The sequence below is a fragment of the Cervus canadensis genome, chromosome X, assembly GCF_019320065.1.
Source record: "Cervus canadensis isolate Bull #8, Minnesota chromosome X, ASM1932006v1, whole genome shotgun sequence".
NCBI lineage: Eukaryota > Metazoa > Chordata > Mammalia > Artiodactyla > Cervidae > Cervus > Cervus canadensis.
The window spans coordinates 32191873-32217083 of record NC_057419.1 but is presented as its reverse complement, the minus strand read 5'-3'; the positions used below and the strand labels follow the sequence as shown (position 1 = coordinate 32217083).

General features: G+C 36.8%; 1 protein-coding gene across 2 annotated transcripts in view; it reads right to left on the bottom strand.

Annotated features, from left to right (window-relative positions):
- MAGT1 (magnesium transporter 1) overlaps positions 1 to 25211 on the bottom strand; it is a 47052-nt gene that overhangs the window by 6821 nt on the left and 15020 nt on the right. The window contains exons 2-8 of one of the 2 annotated variants that reach the window (XM_043458745.1): positions 24822 to 24991; positions 21146 to 21263; positions 11066 to 11206; positions 10216 to 10356; positions 9622 to 9711; positions 8898 to 8961; positions 1459 to 1533 (exon numbers count right to left, since the gene is read on the bottom strand). In XM_043458745.1, coding sequence (XP_043314680.1) covers positions 1459 to 1533; positions 8898 to 8961; positions 9622 to 9711; positions 10216 to 10356; positions 11066 to 11206; positions 21146 to 21263; positions 24822 to 24991 — 799 coding nt within the window. The remainder of the gene's footprint in view (positions 1 to 1458; positions 1534 to 8897; positions 8962 to 9621; positions 9712 to 10215; positions 10357 to 11065; positions 11207 to 21145; positions 21264 to 24821; positions 24992 to 25211) is intronic. The other variant, XM_043458746.1, reaches the window with a different exon arrangement.

Below are 25211 nucleotides of genomic sequence, written 5' to 3'. Positions count from 1 at the left end.
TTTTCTTCCTAATCAAATGCACATATACAAGTATATATAGCTTCACTCCGAATATATATTTGTATTCTAATTTTTTCACATATCTAAAAGTGCTTAGGAAAGTTCTTGGTACATACTAAGTGCTAAAGAAATATTTATTATTAATATTTGTGATCATTTCATTAGGTTAGAATCTTAGAAATAGATCTAATTGTGACTAATTTAATATATGTCACCAAAATGTTTTACAACTTAAATTCATCCCAGCATTACAGTAGTACCCAGATGGCCTTTCCCCAAAAATGAATACTGAAACAGGCATTTTTTCAAAAGTCAGGAATTAAAGGTTGTATATTGACTGGATGAAAAATTGCTAATTAGCTCTATTTTTTTAATATGTAAAAATTCATTTCAACAAAAAAATTATCTTCCAAATTTAAAATCCAGTATCATCTTTTTTCTAGAAGGAAAAAGTAGATAGATTTATTAACCTAGGTTAATTTTGATGACATTTAACTCTTTAACCATAAAATAAAAACTCAAACTGATTTCATGTTAAGTAAATTACATTGTTAGCATTTCTTTGTAACAAATATCAGCATGTGAATATTCTAATAAATAAAAAGTCCATGCAAACCAATAGGAAAAAGTGTAACATTCTAATACATAAATGGCAAATGAAAAAAAGGTATTTTAGACAAAGGAAAACAAAACAGCTAATAAACATCTAAGAAAATATTCAACTACAATAATAAACAAAGAAGTACAAAATAATATAACATTTCCCCTTTATCTGATTAGCAAATACACACTTACATACATATTTTTAATAAAGTTCTCTAATGTTGATAAAAAGTTACAGTGAAAACAAGCATACTGAAATGCCACTGGTAGGAATCTAAACTATTAAACATTTGGGTAAAGAATTTGCATCATCAGCTTAAAACATCAAGATAACTGAAAATACTCATACACAGGACCACACAGTCATACTACTTTAAGGAATTAATATGAAAAGGGGATAAAGTTTAATTTATACCGTAATAGTCACTAAATAACTATTCATTATAATGAAAGGAAAAAACTAAATGTTTAACAAAATCAGAATGGTTAAATAAATAGCATAAATAATAAATTAAAAATTATGTGTGGGAAAATATTAGTGAAAAATTTTAACTCCAATTAAAAAGGGGGGTATAAGATTCAAAATATTATACATACAGTTGAAAAGATGTTTTTAGAAATGGAAGAAACTTGTACTACAATGTTAAAATTATTAACTTTTCAATGGTGGAATAATGGGTTACTCTCCCTCCAAATGTTTCATTCTCTTATTTCCCCCAACATTTTCTACAATGAGAACATATTACTTTTATAATAGTAAAGTAAAATAATATAAGAGGAGAAATGATTAAGAGGACATTCCTTTTTTCTGTATAAAGGCAGAACTGCCACATCTTGGCATATGATATGACTTACTCTTCCGCTTTCCAATATCCATGTCAGATGTAGCAGCTTCACATAAAAGCACCATTCCTAAGGTAACCCCACCATCTTAGAAAAATTGTTTAAGGAGAAATTCACAGAGAGAAATAACACAAACTTTAATATTCCTAGAATAATATAGAATGAATAAATACATAAACCTTCGATTCAATTACAAAAATCATAACTAAGTAATCATTTAAAAAATTGTATTCAGGTAGAACTGATTTACAATGTTGTGTTAGTTTCAGGTGTGCAGCAAAGTGAATCTGTTACACATATATCCACTCTTTTTTAGATTCTTTTTTCCCATATAGGCCACGCCACTACAGGGCATTGAGTAGAGCTCTCTGTGCTATACAGTGAAAGTGAAAGTCCTTCAGTCATGTCCACCTCTTTGTGTCCCTGTGGACTATATAATCCATGGAATTCTCCAGGCCAGAATACTGGAGTGGGTAGCCTTTCCCTTCTCCAGGGGATCTTCCCAACCCAGAGATCAAACCCAGGCCTCCTTTTATTGCAGGCAGATTCTTTACCAGCTGAGCCACCAGGAAGCCCATACAGTGCTATACAGTAGGTCCCTATTATCTATTTCATATATAGTATTGTGTATATGCCAATCCCAATCTTCCAATTTATCCTCCCCATAACCAAGTAATTGTGTGCCTATATAGTATGACAATTATTTACTGTGAAGATATAATAAAAAGTTAAGGTTAGAAAATTACTTCATTTGTACAAATAAACTGATATTTTAAACAAATGTCCCACTATAACTTATAGATAAAACATGAGTTTTCCTCTAAAATTGTACTTTGAAATAAACTTGAAACATTCTTCCAACTACTGAGTCAATTTTGTATACATTAAAATAAATTAAGTAGCCATTTTGAATATTTCAACTACTTGCCAAAAAAGAACACATTTGAAATGTACACCATTTAGAGAGAACAGCAACTAACTTTTATTTGAGAAATAACTTAGCAAATATTTTTTAGAATTTCAACAATTAACCTCAAAGCACAAATTACTACTAAACTACTTAAATTGTCCTATTTTTTTTAAAAAAAAGAATATCCTATGAGCCATGACTTCACTTTTATTCAGCTTAATATAGAAGCTGCTACTGCTGCTGCTAAGTCACGTCAGTTGTGTCCGACTCTGTGCGACCCCATAGCCAGCAGCCCACCAGGCTCCCCTGTCCCTGGGATTCTCCAGGCAAGAACACTGGAGTGGGTTGCCATTTCCTTCTCCAGTGCATGAAAGTGAAAAGTGAAAGTGAAGTCGCTCAGTCGTGTCCAACTCTTTGCGACCCCATGGACTGCAGCCTACCAGGCTCCTCCGTCCAAGGGATTTTCCAGGCAAGAGAACTGGAGTGGGTTGCCATTGCCTTCTCCAAATATAGAAGCTACATAAATACAAAATAGACATACTCTTGCAAATAGGTAGTACGTGGCTTGGTTGAACAGTAAAATAAGAAAAATAAAATTCTGAAACAAAATAGAATGTGTTCAAGTAGAAAAGAGAGATTCACCCTGCAGTTTGGTGAATACAAAGATTAATTTAAAATGCTCATATTAATTATTCATATACACATGCACATTGTATGCTATCTCATGTGGGTAAAATTAAGCAGAAAGGGAAAAATAGGTGTTCAGATAAGGCCTGAAGTTATAATTGGCTCTAAATTGGTCTGTTCATCCTTTCATTACCATTTTACACACTCTTTTTAATAGTCTCTTTTTAGGGATGATACTCATTCATGGTTTTGTTGCTTAGCTAAGTTGTTTTCTCCAGTGATTTTTTTTTCCTTACTAGGATTCTTTATTATACACCTTACTAGGATTCTGTATATTATACACCTCTGCATACCTATATGCAGGTATGCATAAAGATGGGCTTCCCTGGTAGCTCAGCTGGTTAAGAATCTGCCTGCAATGCAGGAGACCCCAGGTCGATTCCTGGGTTGGGAAGATGGCCTGGAGAAGGGATAAGCTACCCAGTGCAGTATTCTTGGGCTTCCCTGGTGGCTCAGCTGGTAAAGAATCTGCCTGTAATGTGGGAGACCTGAGTTCGATCCCTGGGTTGGGAAGATCCCCTGGAGGAGGGCATGACAACCCACTCCAGTATTCTTACCTGGAGAATCCCCATGGACAGAGGAGCCTGGTGGGCATCACAAAGAGTTGGACACAAGTGAGTGACTAATACACACACATACATGAAGATTGATCATTTCTAAAGGCTCTGGCTATAGATACTCTGATTAATGGTCAAGACTTGTTTTTGGACTGGTTTGCTTCTGTATCATGGTCTAGAGCTTTCCATCTTACACTATACCATCAAGGTCCTTGTGTGCTATTGTTCTTAGCTATCAAGAGCTATGATGCACTTCCATATGTATTGCTTTATTTCATTTATAGGCTCTTTAAACTTTTACTAACACTGTCTATTATAGGCAGGCACTATTAGTTGGAGTTACAAAGTTAGAGGAAATATAGACCATTCCTTGAACAAGTTTACACTCTAGTAGGGGATACAAACAATAAATACTTACATAATCATCTTACCCTGAGAGAACTGAATAGAAAATAGAGAAGATGTTATTACATAACAAACAGGAACTAGGCTATTAAACAAGCTAATAGATTTGTGGTACAGGTGGCAGAGTAGGAAGGAGAATGTAGAGCTCACCTCTCCCCAACACATATGCCAAAAAACCATCTATACTGGAATAATTCTCATGGAAAACTAACTGGATACTGGTAGAAGAAATCCTATACAACCAAAACTGCAAGAAAGATCTCCATGTAACCAGCAAAGGGTCAGCTTTGGACCTACCCATCTCAGAGGGATCTGTAAGGAAGAGAAGGTCCACAAAGGCAGAGCCTCACTGTGGGGAGTGATCACGTGGAGCCACAATCTGAGTATCCCAGTCCTTGCCTTCTAGGAAATTCACTGGGACAGACAAAAGGGCGAGAGGAGCCTAGACTCTACCTGCAAGGAGCACACACATGATGGCAGAGCGGACAGAGCCTTGCACTGCTGGCTGTCACCTCACCACAACTCCAAACTGAAGGGGCGGAGGAGACGCTGGCTGTGCTCACTCCACACCACAGCCTGGCGTGAGATCTGGGGAAAGACTCGGCCTAACTATACAGAGATATATCAGCTTGCCTGGGGTGGTACTACAAAAATAGGCAGCAGCTAAGTGCTGAAATACCAGGCAGAGAGACTCAGGGACAGGACTCATGTAGGACAGACTGGAGGGCCTGGGGTGTGGTCTGGGTGTACACAGTGGTTCTATCCCAGCTGCGCTCAGCCTCCATCCACTCCACACCCCAGCTTAGCCCTTGATCTGAGACAGACAGGTCCTGGGAGACGACTACCACAGAGGCAGCCCAGATCTCTTGTGGCAGTGCAGCCATCTCAATTCCTGCTGCCACAAGGCCCCAATCCTCAGCCTATTCCTCACCACAGCCTTGCCCTAGATCTGGGACAAACACAACAAAGGGACGCAACCTTGTGCTGCTTCTGACTGGAACCACAGACACTTACACAGACAGCATATAAGTCCTCTGTGACTGCACAGGCCTCACTTGCTTCAGCAATCACCTCTTTTGGGGCAGGGCATGCATTCAAGGGCAGTAGAGCCTGATTGACCTTCAGGGCTTCTACTCCAACAACTGAGGAGCAGACCCTATCCCTGACAGGACAGTGACAACAACAGAGCAGAGAGGAAGCTCCGCCTCAGTCTAGCCAGGCTCCAGATACTCCAACACCAATCACATCCCCTATCAAGGGGACAATGGCCAGCACACCCTGAGGGAAGACGTGGCTGGCTTCCATACCAAAACTACCTTGCAGCAGAAACACTGGACATACACAGTCTATACAGGGATGCTCCCACTTAAAAACACCCCTTTAAAATCACAGTAGATAATTTTTTCTCCTGAAGTCAGAGAGACAGAGAAAGGTAAGTAAAATGAAAAGGCAGGGACTTCCCTGGCAGTCCAGTGGTTAAGACTTCAAATTTCTACTGCAGGGGGCACAGGTTTGATCCCTAGCCAGGGAACTAAGATCCTGCATACAGCAAGTGAGGCCAAAAAAAAAACAAAAAAACAAAAAACCACAAAAACACAAAGGCAGAGGAACTACTTCCAATTAAAGAACAAGGGAAATCCCCTGAAAGAAAAAACAATGAAATAGAGCTCACCAGTCTACTAGACCCTGAGTTCAAAAAGGTGGTAATAAAAAGAACTGATTTAAGAAAGATGATGGATCATGCAGATCATTACAACAAGGAACTAGATAAAGAGAGGATTCTAAAGGCAGCAAGAGGGGAAAAAAGAGTCAGTTACAAGAGAATGCCAATAAGGCTATTAGCTGATTTCTTTGTAGAAACACTGCTAGAAGGGAGTGGCATGATATATTCAAAGTCCTGTGAAGGAAAAACCTGAAACCTAGGGTACAATAGTCAGCAAGATTATCATTTAGAATGGAAGGAGAGAGAAACAATTTCTCAGACAAGTGAAAACTAAAAGAATTCAGCAATACTAAACCTACCCTAAAAGAAATATTGACATGTCTTCTCTAAATAGAAAAGAAGCAAGTATATATGGGAAAGGGAAAAAAATCACATTAGGAAAGGCAAATATATAGAAGGATTTAAGATCACTTAAATAAAAAAAAAGATCACTTAAATAAACCAGTATATGGATTTAAAAAACAATTTAAAAATTGTAAAAGTGATTATAACTACAATGAACAGTAAAATGATAAGCATGAAGATGTAAAACACGACATCAAAATCACAAAATGTGGGGGAAGGGAGTATATGCACATATATGAATATATATATATATATATGTATATATATATATATATATATAAAGGGCTTCCCTGGTGGCTCAGATAGTAAAGAATCTGCCTGCAATGCAGGAGATCCAGGTTCGATCTCTGGATCAAGATGATCCTCTGGAGAAGGGAATGGCTACCCAATCCAGTATTCCTGCCTGGAGAATCCCATGGACAGAGGAGCCTGATGGACTATAGTCCGTGGGGTCGCAAAAAGAGTCACAAATGACTGAGCAACTAAGCATGAGCATGGTACATAATATATATATAAATCCATGTATGAAACAGAAACAGGCTCATAGGCATAGAAAACAAACTTGATTATGAAAGGGAAGAGGGAGGGAAGGACAAATTAGGGGTATGGGATTAACAAATACAAGCTACTATATATAAAATAGATAAGCAACAAGTATTTACTATATAGCACAGGGAATTATATTCAAAATCCTGTAATAACCTATAATGGAATATAACCTAAAAAAACCTGGATCACTATCTGTATACCTGAAACCAACACAATTTTGTAAATCAATGATACCTCAATAAAAAATAAAAATAAAAGAGCCAGTAAAATAAAGTGTATCATGGATGATAAAGACAAAGATATGTGTATAAAATTAAACATAATTATAGAATTCTGAAGAAATGTTTAAGTTACTTTGATTATTATTGTCCAAACTATATTTAAACAATTTCTTTTCCTACTGAAATAGCAGTTTAAAAAAATAATACATAACAATAATTAGGACTTGCCAGGGATAGCAGAGTACATATGTATTTCTGGCACATATGTATTTCCCTACCCTCTATTGGGGGGTGGCTGTGCTGTGAGGCATGTAGGATCTTAGTTTCCTGGTCAGGGATTGAGCCTGTGCCCCCTGCAATGGAAGCATAGAGTCTTAACCACTGAACTGCCAGGGAAGTCCATCAGTTATTTTTATGTGCAAGAAAACATTTTTTGCAATATTCACCAATAGAGAATAACTGAATTATGATATATCCATTATGGACTTTCCTGGTGGCTCAGATAGTAAAGAATCTGCCCATAATGCGAGAGACCTGGGTTTGATTCCTGGGTTGGGAAGATCCCCTGGAGGACATTTGATAGTGGTGACTATTTTCCTTTTCCTTGCTTACATTTTCTTATTTTTCTGTAATTCTCATGCATTTCATAACTATGAAGGCCATACGCAATTTATTAAATGCTTATAATACACTAAAAAACTAAACTGTATGAAAAGTATGTCTATAACTACAAAAAACGGAATTCCTCTAAATCATCCAGATGACACAAAGCAGGGCAAATGACATTACCATCAAGTCACTGGGCAGATTCTCTAACCGTCTGGGCTACAACTGATTCCAATATGTCAATACCAGGACCCCTTACCTGTTTGCACAACTTAAAAGAACATTACATCTGTTCACCTTGTTGATCTATTTCACAGAGTCACTGCTTACGCAATCAGGTAGGTAAACTATGTTCAGTAATACTAAGAAATGTATACTCTTACCTATCTGATATCACTGTTATCTACCCTTGCAGCTTACAGAGACATCTATTTTCAGATGTGAGAAAGTAAAAATCTGTCCTATGGGACAGAGGACGGGAAAACACACATATAAAGTAGCTGCATAATTCACGGGAAATAATATTTCTCCCTAGGACACGCTGCAGCTGTAAATGTCAAAACAAACTCCATCTTTGAGTAACTACTGCTTTCCTACTCAATGAGGAACACTGTAATCTAAAATCATAAACTGATTTGAACTACATCAGTAAGAAGGAAATATTCCATTCTTACCTGGAGGATTTAAGTCACGCGATCTACAAGTACAATTTCTAAGTAGCCTCAATTCAGAACCAAAGTGACAGAGCTTCAAAAAAGGAGTTTCACAGATCACCAGCCCAGGTTGGATGCATGAGACAAGTGCTCAGGGCTGGTGTACTGGGAAGACCCAGAGGGATGGGATGGGAAGGGAGGTGGAAGGGGGGATCAGGATGGGGAACACATGTAAAACCATGGCTGATTCATGTCAATGTATGGCAAAAACCACTACAATACTGTAAAGTAATTAGCCTCCAACTAATAAAAATAAATTTAAAAAAAAGGAGTTTCTGAAAACAAAGTGTACATTTATCTGAACTTTGTAGTTTCCAGGAAACAAAATCCTGGATCCACCTCAATCCAGACTTGACACTGACCCCTTTACACTTAGCCTGGCTTTGCTTTGAGCTCATCAAAACATTGCTTCATTTACATTTCATCTAAGCACCATCTTTCCCTAAGTCCTATAACTCTATCTTTCCTTAGGTAAGAAATCCCATGATTCCTCTGATTTATAGTCTCCCTTGTAGCAATGACCCAATAAACTTGGCTTTATCAGACTGCAGGTTTGTCCCTAGAGGTCTTCAGTTGATTGGGCTAGGGCAAGTGACACAGTAATATAATTCCAAAGATATTATGACTTGCATTAATAAGACAGCAGCCTCAACCAAATGCTACAGAGAAAATACTGGAAAGTGAGAAAATAGACAAAGTAAATGTGGCACCAAGAACTTATTATAAAGAGGATACTGAACAGAAGAACAATGTGTGTTTCAGCTACAAATTGAGCTTGGCTGCTTCCATGGATATAATTCTGGGGGAAAAAAAGACAAAATTTAATCTTTAAATAAATGTTAAAATTTGGTAATATAATCCTAAAATTGGCTATTTTTAAACACTATGAAATTATTAATTCATCTGATGTATGTAAACATTGGATCTGTAGAATTCACCAGTAAAAAGTTTGACTAAAATAAAACCTATCTCTGTGTTATTTATTATTTACTCATACTTATATATATTTGTACTTATTCACTATACTTATACTACATTTTCCACAACAGAATATATGAGAAAACTAGTATTTTAGTGTACAAGACCATGAGGTAAAATAATATAAACTCCATGAAAACAGGGACTACATTTTTCTTATCACTGTATCTAATAATACCTAGCACAGTGCCTAGAAACAGTAAATGGTCAAGTACTTGATCAATTATTCTATTTAGCTGAAGACTGACTTTCACTCTTAGCCAGCTTACTCAAAAGAACTCACCAAAAGGGATAAAAAAAAAACTTCCCCTGTTTAAGAGTATGGCACAGTCTTTTTAGCAATCAAAATTCATTAATACAGAGCGATTGAAAAGTCAAAACTAAATCTAGTTCCTTCATATACTAGCACTGATCTCACAGGATATTAATCATTAAGGTTAACTTTGGTATATAATGTAAAGAAATCCTGGACTTCCCTTACCACATGACCCGTGTGGGGATTCTTATGAGCATACGGTGGTCCTCTTATATGGTTCCACATTTGACCAGATGTCATAGCAAGCACAAAACACTAGGAAACAAAAAGTAACGAAATACTCATATAATATGGTATGGTCCCATTTTAATTAGATTAACAGGTATATGAAAAGTATATACTCTCAAGTAATATATGAAAAAAAATTTTCCAGATAAATGACAAAAAGCTTATATTTCATCATAAGGATCACAAGAATCAATATTTACTTTGAAAGGAAAGCACTGTTTCAAAATTATAACTAAACTGATACAAGTTTAAAATTGAATACTGAAAAGCCTTTTAGAAGAATGGTTTAAAAAATGGAGATTTTCATAGGGGTGACAGTCTTTCAGGTTGAATAAAAACTAGATACAAGGAGTTCCTTCAAGTTCTTGCCATCCTAATGAGATAATGGAGGAAACAAACTGATTTTAAGGTATAAAATAAAAATATCAATACATAAAATCTTTTTCCACGGGTAAGAAATAAACAAAATGCCACCTAACAATGTAATATTGGGAGTTTTATCTAAACAATTTTTTTCCAACATTCACTCACCAGAGCCGCAAAAGCCCATCCAGTTTTATTAAAGAGAAATTCCATATTGCTCCTTCGAAGATACACAAGTCCACCAATAACAGCCAAAAGCAATCCCAACATAAGGGGACCAGCATAATTTGGGGGTCTAATTACTCTAATCTAATGGAAAGGAGAGAAAAACATTTTAAAGTATGAAATTTATTCATTAAGTATATAGATGAAAATAATTTGAAATGAAAACAATCAAAATTAGTGTGGTTACTTTCACGAAAAATCATACTTTTTCTTTTCATCCTTATTAAAATAGCCTACAATGTATCCTAAAATGGTATGGATGCAATATTCTTTTTAACCACAACATAACATCTTTTAGGGACTTCCCAGGTGGCGCTAGTGGTAAAGAATCCACCTGCCAAGGCAGGAGATGCAGGAGACAAGGGTTTGAACCCTGGGTTGTAAAGATCCCCTGGAGGAGGAAACAGCAACCCACTCCAGTATTCCCGCCTGGAGAATCCCATGGGCAGGGGAGCCTGGCGGGCTACAGTCCATGGTGTTGCAAAGAGTTGGACACGACTGAAGCGACTGAGCACACATATACATCTTTTAGATTAAGAAGTATTTGCCAAGTACAACTAGATACACCATGGATTTAATAAGGATGAAAGAGTGGTTTCCATGCTGAGATGACTAAGTAATAGAGGATGTTTTAACATCACTCTTTCATCAGGATGATTCTGTTAAATGCTACTTATAAAGGGACTGACAAACTATCACCATCTCAGTGATATGAGGACGAGACCAATTAGGACCTCCCAGAAGAATAAGTGGATAATGACAAAGTAACTTTCTACAAAGCAAGGAAACTTACATTGACATCAGTTCTGTCAGCAATCCACCGGGCAATCTGCTCAGCTGAAAATCCACGCACCTGCAACTCATATGTATCACCCCGTTTTGGCTTCCCTTTTGCAGGAAAGTTGATGAAAGTTGGAGCTGAATTCATGTTTAGCTGAACAAAAAGTAGATTCCATGAGAACACAAATTACCAAAAAAATAATCTTAACAGCAAATATCTTGAAATTTGGGCATTTTACAAAGACAAATAAGCCCAGGTTTAGGTGGGTTAAGTGATTCATCTAAGGAAAGTGGTAAGTGATGGAGCCAAGAGTCAAACCCAAGGCTGCTTGTGACCTTAGCTAGTACACTTTACTGACAAAATATAAATTCCTAGCTAAGAAACCTACATTTTACTCCCTTAAAATGGAAAATTTCCCATACCACAATTACTTTAATCTGTTCAGAGATTATGCAAAAAAGAATACATTTATGAGAACTAAAATTGTCTCATGTAGCTTAGGTAAGAGGAGAAGGCAATGGCACCCCACTCCAGTACTCTTGCCTGGAAAATCCCATGGACGGAGGAGCCTGGTAGGCTGCAGTCCGTGGGGTCGCAAAGAGTCGGACACGACTGAGCGACTTCACTTTCACTTTTCACTTTCATGCATTGGAGAAGGAAATGGCAACCCACTCCAGTGTTCTTGCCTGGAGAATCCCAGGGACGGGGATGCCTGGTGGGCTGCTGTCTATGGGGTCGCACAGAGTTAGACACGACTGAAGCGACTTAGCAGCAGCAGCAGCAGCTTAGGTAAGCTTCAAATAGAGCACATTCTCAATGTGGAGGAAACAAGATCGGGGTAAGAGAGTGCTCTATTGCAGGGAAAACCAATACAAAATGGTAGCCAATTGGCAGAAATAGTCAATTCTAAAAGGTTCATAAGTATTTAGTGATAAGCATAACATTTCTCTGTCATGAGACCATGGTATTCTTAAGATAACACTGGAATTGCTAAGGTAAAGAATCTATGACCTACTCATTTGCATTGTATCTTTCCTGATGTGATAATACTTGTAGAAAATAGAAAATGTTAACAGGGAAAAGATGTTCACCAACAGATGCAAGCATTCAGGTACCCTCAGCAGGTAACCCTTTAACAAAGATTGGCTTCTATAAAATAACTATAACTTAAAGACATCAACCAATAAAATAACCCACTCCCTTGCTTTTATTCTATACTTAAGAGTAACCCTTCTAAAAGTAGTTTTTTTAGACTTTCCTATAAGGGGAGAGGGTATACTGATTAGGTATATGATTAATTTGGCTTTCTGGGCAGTAAAAGATGCTGAATTAGTGAATTTAAAAATTAGCTCTTTGGTTACCAATGTCCATAGATTTTTATGGTTTGGCGAGTGTACACAAAGTCTGCAGAGCTAGATAAATTCTGGCTATGCTGTTAAAAATTCAGTTTGAGTCCACAAAACTAAGCACCAGACCCTGAGTGGTGTTCATGCCGCCAAAGTGCTTCCCAAATTTTAGGCCAAACTCTTCAATAGTTGTTTATTTATATGGTAGTCCTCACTTGTCCACAGTTTCACTTTCTAAAGTTTAAGTTACCCGTGGTCAACTGCAGTCTAAAAATACTAAATGGAGAATTCCAGAAATAAACAATTCAAAATTTTTAAATTGCAGCCGTTCTGAGCAGTGTGATGAAATCTCTCACCATCTTACCCAGGATGTGAATGATCCCTTTGTCCAGCATATCCCACCCATTAGTCACTTAGTAGCTGTCTTGGTTTTCAGATCAACTGTTGTGATATCACAATGCTTGTATTCAAGTAACCCTTATTTTACTTAATAATGCCCCAAAACACAAGAATAGTGATGTTGGCAATTCAGATATACCAAAGAGAAGCCATAAAGTGCTTCCTTTAAGTGGAAAGGTGAAAGCTCTCAATAAGGACAGAAAAAAAAAATCACTTGCTGAGGTTGCTATATTCGTGAAATTGTAAAGGAAAAGAAATCTGTGCTAACTTTGCTGTTCCACTGCAAAAATTACAGTAAGTGGTAAGTGCTTAATCAAGATAGAAAAGATAAATTTGTATAATAAGATATTGTGAGAGAGACCACACTCACATAACTTTCATTACAGTGAATCTGTTAGTCGCTCAGTCATCCAGACTCTTTACGACCCCATGGACTGTAGACCATCAGGCTCCTCCGTCCATGGGATTTCCCAGGCAAGAATACTGGAGTAGGTTGTCATTCCCTTCTCCAGGGGGTTTTCCCAACCAAGGGATCAAACCTGGGTCTCTTGCATTGCAGGCACCTTCTTTACCATCTGAGCCTATATTGTTTTAATTCTTCTATTTTGTTATTATTATTGCTACTCTTACTGTGCCTAATTTATAAGTTAAATTTTATCATAGGTAGGTATGTACATATGTATGTATAGGAAAAAATATAGTTACATATAGGGTTGAGTACTATTTGCAGTTTCAGAGTCTTAGAATGTATCCCCTGTGGATAAGCAGCGACTACTATACCACCTTTGGATTTAAAATATACATATATACATATGTGTCTAAAAGACATATGTAATATATGAAATCCATTTCCTATATGAAATTAAAAACAAAAAATTACAGGGTTATACAGACCAACTCCAGTCCATTCTGCTAGCCACTATTACCATTTATAGACCTTTCTGAATTTATTCACATACATGTGCATATACCAACAGAAAACATAATATTGTTTTGTGTCTGCCTTATTTAACAAAAATGGTATCATATTAACTGAAATATTCTGCATTTCATTTTGCTTTTTTTATTCAACCATGTTTGAGAGATCTATCCATAATAGTATGTGTTATGGAGCACCAGGGAAGTGCCATATATATATGGGTGGCTCAGATGGTAAAGGATCCGCCTGCAATGCGGGAGACCTAGGTTCAATCCCTGGGTTGGGAAGATCCCCTGAAGGAGGGCATAGCAATCCACTCTAATATTCTTGCCTGGAGAATCCCCATGGACAGAGGAGCCTGGAGGGCTACAGTCCATGGGGTCACAAAGAGTTGGACATGACTGCGTGACTAAGCATAGCATATATACATATATACATATATATATATGTTGAGGTTGATATATATATATATGCTCTCATAGTTTATTAAGTAATTATGCTATTGTTGGCAATTTAGTTTTTTCCTTTTTTCCCAATTAAAAAGGATGTTTTAAGAAATAGTCACCAAAAAAAAAGAAATAGTCACGTACATATTTTCCTGTATATATGTGAGAATGTTTCTCTAGAAATGGAATAATTAGTTCAGAGAGTAGAAACATTTTAAATGAAGATGGATAGAGCCAACATGCCTTCAAAAGTGGCTGTACCAATTTACACTCCTACCCACCAACACAGGAAGGTATGTTTCCTCACATTCTTGCCAAAAGTTGATCTAATGGGTAAATATTGTAATAATGTATATAATATATATAATTTAACTTATATAATACATATAATCATATAACAACATTTATATAATATATAATTTATATAATAACACCATTATTATAATTTGTATTTCCATGATTACTAATATAACATCTTTACACCAAATCAGCTCTTTAAAAGTATCTTGTAGTCTATAGACACAATCAACAGTGAAAAAGCAATGGGAAAAAAATAATATATCTGATAAGGGGCTAATATTGAGACAACATAAAGAACTTCTACAACTAAAAAACACACATTAAAAATTGGGCACAGGAAAAAAAAAGTTGGGCAAAGGGACTGCCCTGGTGGCACAGTAGATAAGAAATTGCCTTGTAATGCAAGGAACACAGGTTTGAGCCCTGGTCTGGGAAGTTCCACATGCCACGGAGCAACTAAGCGCATGAGCCAAAACTATTGAGCCAGTGCTCTAGAACCGGGGAGCCACAACTACTGAGCCCATGTGCTACAACTACTAAAGCCTGTGTGCCTAGAGCCTGTGCTCTGCAACGAGAAGCACCACAATGAGAAATCCACACATGACAACAAAGAGTAGCCCCCATTCACTGCAACTAGAGAAAGCCCACACAAAGCAATGAAGACCCATCATAACTAAAAATAAATAAATTTTTTTAAAATTTGGGCAAAGGATATGGATAGACATTTCTCAAAAAAGATATACAAATTGCCAATAAGCACATGAAAAGATGTTCTACATCTAATCATTAAAGAATTACAAATCAAAACCACAATGAGACACCATCTCACACTCATTAGGATAACAACCATCAAAAAATAAAAAATAATGCAAAATGGTGCAGCTGCTATGGAAAACAATATGAATGTTACTACAAAAATGAAAAACAGAACTACCATATGATCTAGGAATTCCACTTGTGGGTTTAAATTTAAAAGAACTAAAAGCAGGGTCTTGAAGAGATATCTGCATACCTATGTTGATAGCAGCATTATTAATAATAGCCAAAAGGTGGAAGCAACCTTAGTGTCCATCAACAGATGAATGAATAAATCAAATGTGGTATATGCATACAATGTAACATTATTCAGCCTTTCAAAGCAAGGGAAAATTTTTTTTTAATATTTATTTATTTACTTGGCTGCTCTGAGTTTTAGTTGCGGCAGGTGAGATCTACTTCACCTACCAGGGATCAAACTCAGTCTCCCTGCATTGGGGGCATGGAGTCTTAGCCACTGGGAAAGTCCCTGGGACACACCAGGGAAGTCCCAAAAGCAAGAAAATTTGGATGCATGCAACATGGATCAACTTCGAGGACAGTACACTAAGTTAAATAACACAGTCACAAAAAGACAAGTATGTATGATTCCACCTATATGAGGTACTGACAACACTCAAATTCACTGCGATAGAAAGCAGAATGATAGTTGCCAAGGGCTGGGGGAAGAGGGAATAAGAGTTATTTGATGTGTAAAGAGTTTCAGTTTCATTGTACAAGGTGAAAAGAGTTCTGGAGATTGGTTATACAGAAATGTGACTGTACTATACACTACTGAGCTACATTCAAGAATGGTTAAGATGCACTAGTGGTAAAGAACCTGCCTGCCAATACCAGAGATACAAGAGACGCAGGTTCAATCTCTGGGTCGGGAAGATCCCCTGGAGGAGGACATGGCAACCCACTCCAGTATTCTTGCCTGGTGAATCCCGTGGACAGAGGAGCTTAATGGCTACAGTCCACAGGATCACAAAGAGCCAGACACGACTGAAGCAACTTAGCATGCACACACACATACTTTCTCACAATTAAAATTTGTTTTTAATTTCTTATAAATTCTTTTTTAATTTCTTATAGGCTTTGACAATCCTTAGATGTTAAAGAGCCAAAATAAGATGTACGGTTTTTGGTAGGTTATCACTTTTTATCCACGCATGGCCCTTGTATGCTGTGGCACATAACAACATTCTTTGGAGAAAGATTTGAATTTATTCCACAGATGGATACACTACCATCCTTATACCACTAACTCTAAATATAGCTCTAAAATGGACACTGATTTTAAAAGGTATTTGATGTAGAAGAAAACTTTATGTGTATCTTGGTAAAATAAATGAAATTACAATTTTTAATTTCCAAAACAATCCTTGCTTCAACAGTAGAGAATGAGAAAGCAATTTCTGAAACTCTAAAAATTGTTTCCTTTGGTCTAAAAAAGCCTAAATGCACTAATCTTTTAGGTTGCAGTATGTTTTATGAACACACTGATTTTTATTTACGGCACCGTGTGAGACTAGAATGTGACCAGCACATAACACACCATAAAGTGGAGCATTAAGTCACTCGTCTGACATTTACTTGAACATCTAGTATGTGCTTAGCACTAATAGCTACAAGATACTGGCTCTGTCCATAAGTTAAGTATACTCTAAGAAGGGCTGTCAAGCAACCCTAGGGCTAAAGGATAAAGTAGACAGCAAGCAAAAACAGATTAATAACATAAGTAGGGAGATGGAAATCCTACAAAGAACCAAAAAGAAATACCAGAGATGAAAACCACTGTAACAGAAATGAAGAATGTCTTTGATGGACTCAGTATACAGGACATGGCTGAGGAATCTCTGAGCTAGAGGATCTATCAATAGAATCCTTGAAAACTGAAAAGTAAAGAGAACAATGACAAAAACAAAACAAAACAGAATATCCAGGGACTGTGGGTATACAAAAGGTGTAAAATATACATAATGGGAATACCAGAAGAAAGAGAAAGGAACAGAAGAAATATTAATGACTGAGAAATTTCCCAAAGTAACGTCAGACTCTAAATCACAGACTCAGAAAGCTCTAAGAATAAGAAGTGGATAAATGCCAATAACATTATACCCATGCATATAATTTAACTCAAAGAAATCAAAGATAAAGAAAAAACTCTTAAAGAAATCAGAAGAATAAAATGCTTTGCCCATAAAGTAAGAGAGATAAGAATTACATCCAACTTCTTTTCAGAAACCATGCAAACAGGAAGAAAGGGGAGTGAAATATTTAAAGTGTTGAGAGAAAAAAATACCACCAACATAAAGAATTATGTACCCTGTGAAATTATTCTTCAAAAGTGAAAGACAGGGACTTCCCTGGTGGGCCAGTGATTAAGAATCCACCTTCCAATGCATGGGATCCAGGTTCTATCCCTAGTCGGGAAACTAAGATCCCACATGCTGTGGGGCAACTAAGCCTGTGTGCAGCAACTACTGAACCTGCACACTCTAAAGTCCATGTGCCACAACTAGAGAAGCCCTCGCACACTGCAACTAGATGCCCAACAAAGAGCCTGTGTGCTGCAATGAAGACCTAGCACAGTTGAAAATTTTAAAAATAAACTTCTTCCCAAAAAAAGTGAAGGAGAAATAAAGACTTTCAGACAAACAAAGCTTGAGGGAATCCCTTGCAAGAAATGTTAAAAGTTCTTTAGGGAGAAGGGAAATAAGGTAGGTTGGAAACTTGAATCTACATAAAGAAAAAGAAGGACTGAAGAGGGAATAAGTGAAGGTAAAATAAAAACTTGTTTTTTAAAAAAAAACACTTGCTTTTCTTATTCTTAATTAACTAACATATAATAGTTTGTTCAAAATAATAGCAGCAATGTATTCAATTTTATGTGTGTATGTGCCTATATATAAGTGAAATGACTGACAGAAATGAGCAAACTCCAGGAGACAGTGAAGACAGAGAAGCGTGGTGTGCTGCAGTTCATGGGGTCGCAAAGAGTGAGATATGACTTAGCAACTGAAAAACAACAATCAAAACAGTGTGGTATCCAAAGGAACAGAATAAAAAGCCCAGAAGTAGAACCACATATAGTCATCTGATTGTCAACAAAAGAGAAAAAGCAATTACATGGAGAAAGTATAGTTTTAACAAATGGTGTTAAAATGAGTAGGTATCCATGAGCAAAAAAAAAAAAAGACAAAAAACCCCCACAAAAGCTAGACACAGACCTTATCCTGTTCACAAAAAATAACTCAAAATGGGACTTCCCTGGCAGTCTGGTGATTAGGACTCTGCACTTCCAATGCAGGGGACATGGGTTGAATCCCTGGTTGGGGAATAAGATCCCACATGCTGCAAGGCATGGTCAAAAACAGAAGAAAGAAAATAACTCAAAATGGATCAAAGGCCTTAGTAAAAGACAAAATATAAAGCTCCTAAGAGATAACATAGTAGAAAATCTAGATGACATCAGATATAGTGATGAATTTTTAGATATAATATCAAAGACACAATGTATGATAGAAATAACTGATAAGTTGTACTTCATTAAATTTAAAAGTTTTGCTGTGCAAAAGACAAAAAGTAAGAGAGTGAGATGACAAGGCACAGACTTAAAACTCAACAAGGAGATCAAACAACCCAATTTTAAAAATGGGGTACTTCTCTGGTGGTCCAGTGGTAAAGAATCCGCCTGCCAAAGCAGGGGATAGAGATTCGATGCCTGGCCCAAGAAGATTCCACATGTCATGGAAGAACAAACCCTGTGCACCACAACTACTGAGCCTGCATTCTGGAGCCCTCCAGCCACAACTACTGAAGCCTGAGTACCTTAGATTCCATGCTTTGCAAAAACAGGAGCCACTGCAATGAGAAGCCTGTACACCACAACTAGAGAATAGCCCCCACTCACTGCAACTGGAGAAAGCCCATGTTTAGCAATGAAAAACCAACATAGCCAAAAATAAATAAATATAGGCCTAAGACCTTAACAGACATTTCACCAAGGAAGATACACAGATGGCAAATGGGCAGTTGAAAAGATACTCCACATTATATGTCATCAAAGAAATGCAGATTACAACGAGATACTGCTACACAACTGTTGTTTTAGTTGCTAAGTCGTGTCCGACTTTGCAATCCCATAGACTGCAGCCTGTCTGGCTCCTCTGTCCCTGGGATTTCCCAGGAAAGAATACTAGAATGGGTTGCCATTCCCTTCTTCAGGGGATCTTCCTGACCCAAGAATCAAACCCACGTTTTCTGCATTGGCAGGTTAACTCTTTACCACTGAGCTACCTGGGGATTAGAATGGTCAAAATGCAGAACACTGATAACACCAAGTGCTAATGAGGAAGTGGAGCAACAGAACTTTTGTTCACAGCTCTTGGGAATGCAAAATGGTACAGCAAATGTGGAAGATGGTCTGGAAGTTTCTTACAAAACTTAACATACTATGTGTGTGCTGTGCTTAGTTGCTTAGTCGTATCTGACTCTTGCGACCCCATAGATTGTATGTAACCTGCCAGGCTCCTCTATCCATGGGATTCTCCAGGCAAGAATAGTGGAGTGGGTTGCCATTTCCTTCTCCAGGTGATCTTCCCAACCCAGGAATGGAACTCAGGTCTCCTGCACTGCAGGCAGATTCTTTACCGACTGAGCTACAAGGGAAGCCCTTAACATACTATATGATCCAGCAATTGTACTCCTTGGTATTTATGCAAAGGAGTTAAAACTTGTGTCTGCATAAAAACCTGCATACAGGTGTTTGTAACAGTTTTATTCATAACTGCTGAAGCTTGGAAGTAACCAAGATTTCTTCAGTACATGAATGAATACACAAAATCTGGTATATCCAGACAATGGGAAATTATTCAGCTCTTAAAAGAAATGAGCTATCAAGCCATGAAAAGACATGGAGGAACTTTACATTCATATTACTAAGTGAAAGAAGTCAATCTGAAAAGTCTACATACTGTATGATTCCAAGTATATGACATTCTGGAAAAGGCAAAACTGTGGAGACAGCAAAAAGATCAGTGATTACCAAGGGTTAGTGTGGAGGGAGGAATTAGTAGAGTATAGAGAATTTTAGGGCAGTGAAAATACTGTTTATGAATACATATTGATGGATACATCTCACTATACATTTGTCCAAATCAACAGAATGTACAAGACCACGCGTCAACTACAATATAAACTATGCACATTGAATGATTATGATGTGTTAATGGAGGTTCACCAACTGTAACAAACATACCACTCTGGTGGGGGATGTTGATAATGGAGAGGCTATTCATGTGCAGGGGCATAAGACCTAACAGGAAACCTTTGTATCTACCTCTCAATTTTGCTGTGAACCTTAAGCTCCTCAAAGAACAGTTTTAATTAAAAAAAAAAAAAACAGGTAAAAGAGGTCATGATTGGTGCAGCCAGTAGGTATGGGATACAGGGCACAGGAAAAAGTTAAGTGTTGAACAAGAAGGAGCTTTTCCACTAAGACAAGCAGCAAGAGGTTAAAGACAGGTACCTAGCTCTTACCAAGAACTACAGTATTACACAACAGTGGGATTCTTGTTCTGAATTAAAGTTACTTGATAAATTGTTCACTTAAAAACAAAGTGGTACTTTTCAAATTATATTTTACCACCAAAAAATATACAAAAGTTTACATGATTTCTGCCCAATTTCCACATTCTAATAAGTTAGTATTGACCAACATATTTCACGTTTAGCTTAACTTCAGCTTTTATTTCACTAACTACTCTAGATCTTACATAAGACAAGTCCTATTTAACTTCTTGCAGTCATTGAAAAAGAGGTATTCCACATTATATATAGTTTACCTATTTCTATTTAACAGAATAACCAAATAGCTTACCATCTGAAATACATCAGAGCCTTCATCAAAATCCACCATAGCAAAAAATATCCTGTTGGTAAATGCACTGGAATATCGCCAGGAGTTTGCAAGGATCTGGAATTCTTCATCAGCTTGCCTGGATGCAATTGGATTTGTAAAGATAACATATAAAACATTTTTAAAAGCAATCTAGTGCAAGTCAGGCTCTGTTGATAGGGTTAGGACAAACCTTGGAAAACAGCCACTGTTTTGGCATAAGAGAAATCTTATATCAAGAGTTGGGGATTTCAACAAGAAGTAGTGATTATCTGACTCTGCTTCATACTTTGTGCCTGTTTCTTATCAAAAAGCTCCTTCCAAATTCACTGGAAAAAAATCTAGCTACAATTTTTAATAGGCTAAATTACTTCTAAGAGTTCAAAGACAAAGAATTGAGATTAGTTGAAAACTCAAGCCATATTTTACTTTTCCCTGATTTCCCATATGCTTTTAGCTCTAAGATCTGACATTTCTTCATCTGTGATTATCTTTTTTTGGTTTATCTTAAATTTGAATTTAATAGTATCATACATTTTCACTTCATAAATAAGAATCATAATATTAAATTAAGTGAAAAGATGAGTAACAGTATAAGAAAAAATATTGTCACTGAATTCTAATAGACAAGAAAATAGCTTTCCCCCTCAAAATGGAATTTACATGATTGTGAAGTAAACCTTAAAGTTTATTCTACAGTTTCCATTTGTTGTTTGTTGTTTTAGTCGCTAAGTCATGTCCGACTCTTTGCGACTCCATGGACTGTAGCCTACCAGGCTCCTCTGTCCATGAGATTTCCCAGGCAAGATACCAGAGTGCGTAGCCATTTCCTTCTCCAGGATGTGATTATCTTTTAATTCTATCCCTCCACATTTATTTTCATTGCTGTCACCTAAAATTAAATCTTTAATATCTGACATTTGGATATTAAAATTCTTAACTCTACTTTCTCCTCCTCCAATCCTTGAACATTGCAATATACATCAATCTTTCTAAATAACCACTTTCTTGGTACTCTTCCTCTTCTCAGAAACCATTGTTGCTTTTTTATTACCTTCAGAACACAATCTCCAAGCTCTTTCATTGGTTATTCAAGGTTCTTTATCATCTATTTCCAAATAATGCATCTAGCTTTTACACAACCTTCAGTCAGTTCAGTCGCTCAGTCATGTCCAACTCTTTGTGACCCCATGGACTGCAGCATGCTAGGCCTCCCTGTCCATCACCAATTCCCAGAGTTTACTCAAACTCACGTCCATGGAGTCGGTGATGCCATACAACCATCTCACCCTCTGTCGTCCCCTTCTCCTCCCACCTTCAATCTTTCCCAGCATCAGGGTCTTTTCAAATGAGTCAGTTCTTCGCATCAGGTGGCCAAGGTATTGGAGCTTCAGCTTCAGCATCTGTCCTTTCAATGAATATTCAGGACTGATTTTCTTTAGGATGGACTGGTTTGATCTCCTTGCAGTCCAAGGGACTCTCAAGAGTCTTCTCCAACACCACCATTCAAAAGCATCAATTCTTCGGTACTCAGCTTTCTTTATGGTCCAACTCTCACATCCATACATGACTACTGGAAAAACCACAGCCTTGACTAGACGGACCTTTGTTAGCAAAGTAGTGTCTCTGCCTTCTAATATGCTGTCTAGGTTGGTATTACTCAATCTCAAACAGGATCTCTTAATTCCAGCACTTTACTCCTATCTCTGTACCTTTCCACACATCATTGCTTCTAAACAGAATATCCTACCGCCATGTAAATCTGATCCATCTGTCTAGCCCCAGTACAAGTTCTACCTAAGTCCTACCTTCTCTATTAGGCCAAACCTAACCATTCCTGTTATATGTCCTTCCTGAAATTTTGTAGCATTTATTATGTACACAATTCATTTAGTACTTAACCATAAACTGTGTCATACTGACAGATAAATTTTCATATGTGGAACTCATTTCCCTAGCCAGATGATAGGAGTGAACAACATTCTGGGACCAAGCACTCTTATACTTCTCATCCTAAGAGCACCAACTACATAGTATTATACAAATTACTGTTACTTAATTTTAATTATTTGAATGAGTTTAGGAAAATGTGAGCTAATTTAAAATTTGGTCTTGTAAAAAGATACTATTAAAAACATGAAGAATTCCATTAATTTGCATTTAATGCATAATTATTAAGGACTTTGTTTTCTGACATTTTTGTATACTCATGATTGCCAGTGAGTAAACTGACTGAATTATGAGTAACTGCAGAGTTTAAGTTTATTCATAGTTAATACTTACTACTCTTTTTCCTTCTTCTACCTACTTTTAATTTATATTCAGCATAAGCCCATCCCTGAAAAAGAAGAACAGCACTCTGGGACCAAATACCTGGCCTATCTCCTACCTCTGGGGAGGAAATCTTTAAGAAGAGTTATAAAAGCTTGGGGAAGCATAACACACTATTCTGAAAGAAGGCCGTCTGTTCCTTCACATGGGTTCAGGCTATCAGAATTTGGAAAACCTCCCAAGATTTTACTAGTTTTTCACAAGGTAGCTGTATCATTTCATTTAAAGTGATTTCCCAGACCACATATATGATTTAAAAATATAAGTAAACGAATAACAAAAAGCAAAAGCTATTTTATTTTTTAGTATCCACTATTTTTAATTATCTATAATGTTTTTGTTTAAAGAAATACCTTTTTTCCTAAAAGCATTCAGAAACAGTAAAATCAAATCAAATAAGCATTGTTTGATGAAAGTTTGAGATTAATCTCCATTTCTAAGGTTTAAAATTACTACAAAATAATCTAGAAAAAAGAAATACCTCTACATCATGAATCTTTGTTTTCTAAAAAAGTTCTCCTGTAATTCCAAATTTTGAATATAGTTACCATTATTGTATTAATAAATATCCCTAGCTTTTGGTATACCATTTAAAACACTGGAAACTGTTTCTTCCAAAAATGAAAGAATATTTGTTTTACATAACTTCTAGGACTGTTGTCATAAAACAAGAGCACACAAGTACTACATCAATGCTATTGACATGCATTTATATAACTTGATATCAATTTTTGAAATTTAGATTTTCTGTTATTTCTATGATGGTTACCATGATACTTTATCCTTGCTTTTTGTCCCTCCCCCACTAATATGGACAAAGACTAGGGACTTCCCTGGTGGTCCAGGGCTTGAGAATCTCCCTTCCAATGCAGGGGATGCAGGTTCGACCCCTGGTCAAGGAACTAAGATGCTACATGCGTCAGGGCTACCAAGCCTGCACACCACAAATAGAGAAAAGCTGCTCTGCTGCAATGAAGACCCAGTGCAGCCAAAATAAATAAAGAAACAAAACCTTTAAAAAAAGACTATAAAAGAGTAATACTATTATATTTTAGTGAGAAGGGGATGGCAACCCACTCCAGTATTCTTGCCTGGAGAATCCCCATGGACAGGGGAGCCTGGTGAGCTGCAATTCATGGGGTCACAAAGAGTTGGACATGACTTAGCAACTAAGCACAGCACATTATGTGTTACTATAGACACGCTAAGAAAGTATACACATTAATTGTTTATGTACCCACTGAACTAATCTTATTCTTCTGAGATTGAAAAATGGTTAAAATCTTTTGGGTTATTTAATTTTTAAAGTGTAGTTGAAAGTTCATACTTGCACACGACACATTGTCTATGAAGTTGGAGAGCAGTGAACATGACAATAACGGAGTAGTTTCTCGGTGGGGCTTTAACAAGACGACGGAACTTGTCTCCATTCATTCTTATTACAGGCCTTTTATTGGTCCATTCCATCAGCTGACTAACCTTTTCAGACAACACCATCTAAAAAAAAAGATAAAGAAAGCATGCCATTAATACCCTCAACTTGGAATTTAAAGTTTCTTTTAACTGGGCAACTGAAAACCAAGACTAATAAGCCGAGGTACATAAAAAATATAAGAGAACTAAAAATTAAAATTGGTACTTGGGCCTGATGATGATAATTATTCTTAAAATTATATTATTTCATGATGAGATTTAAGCATATACTACATTTTTATGT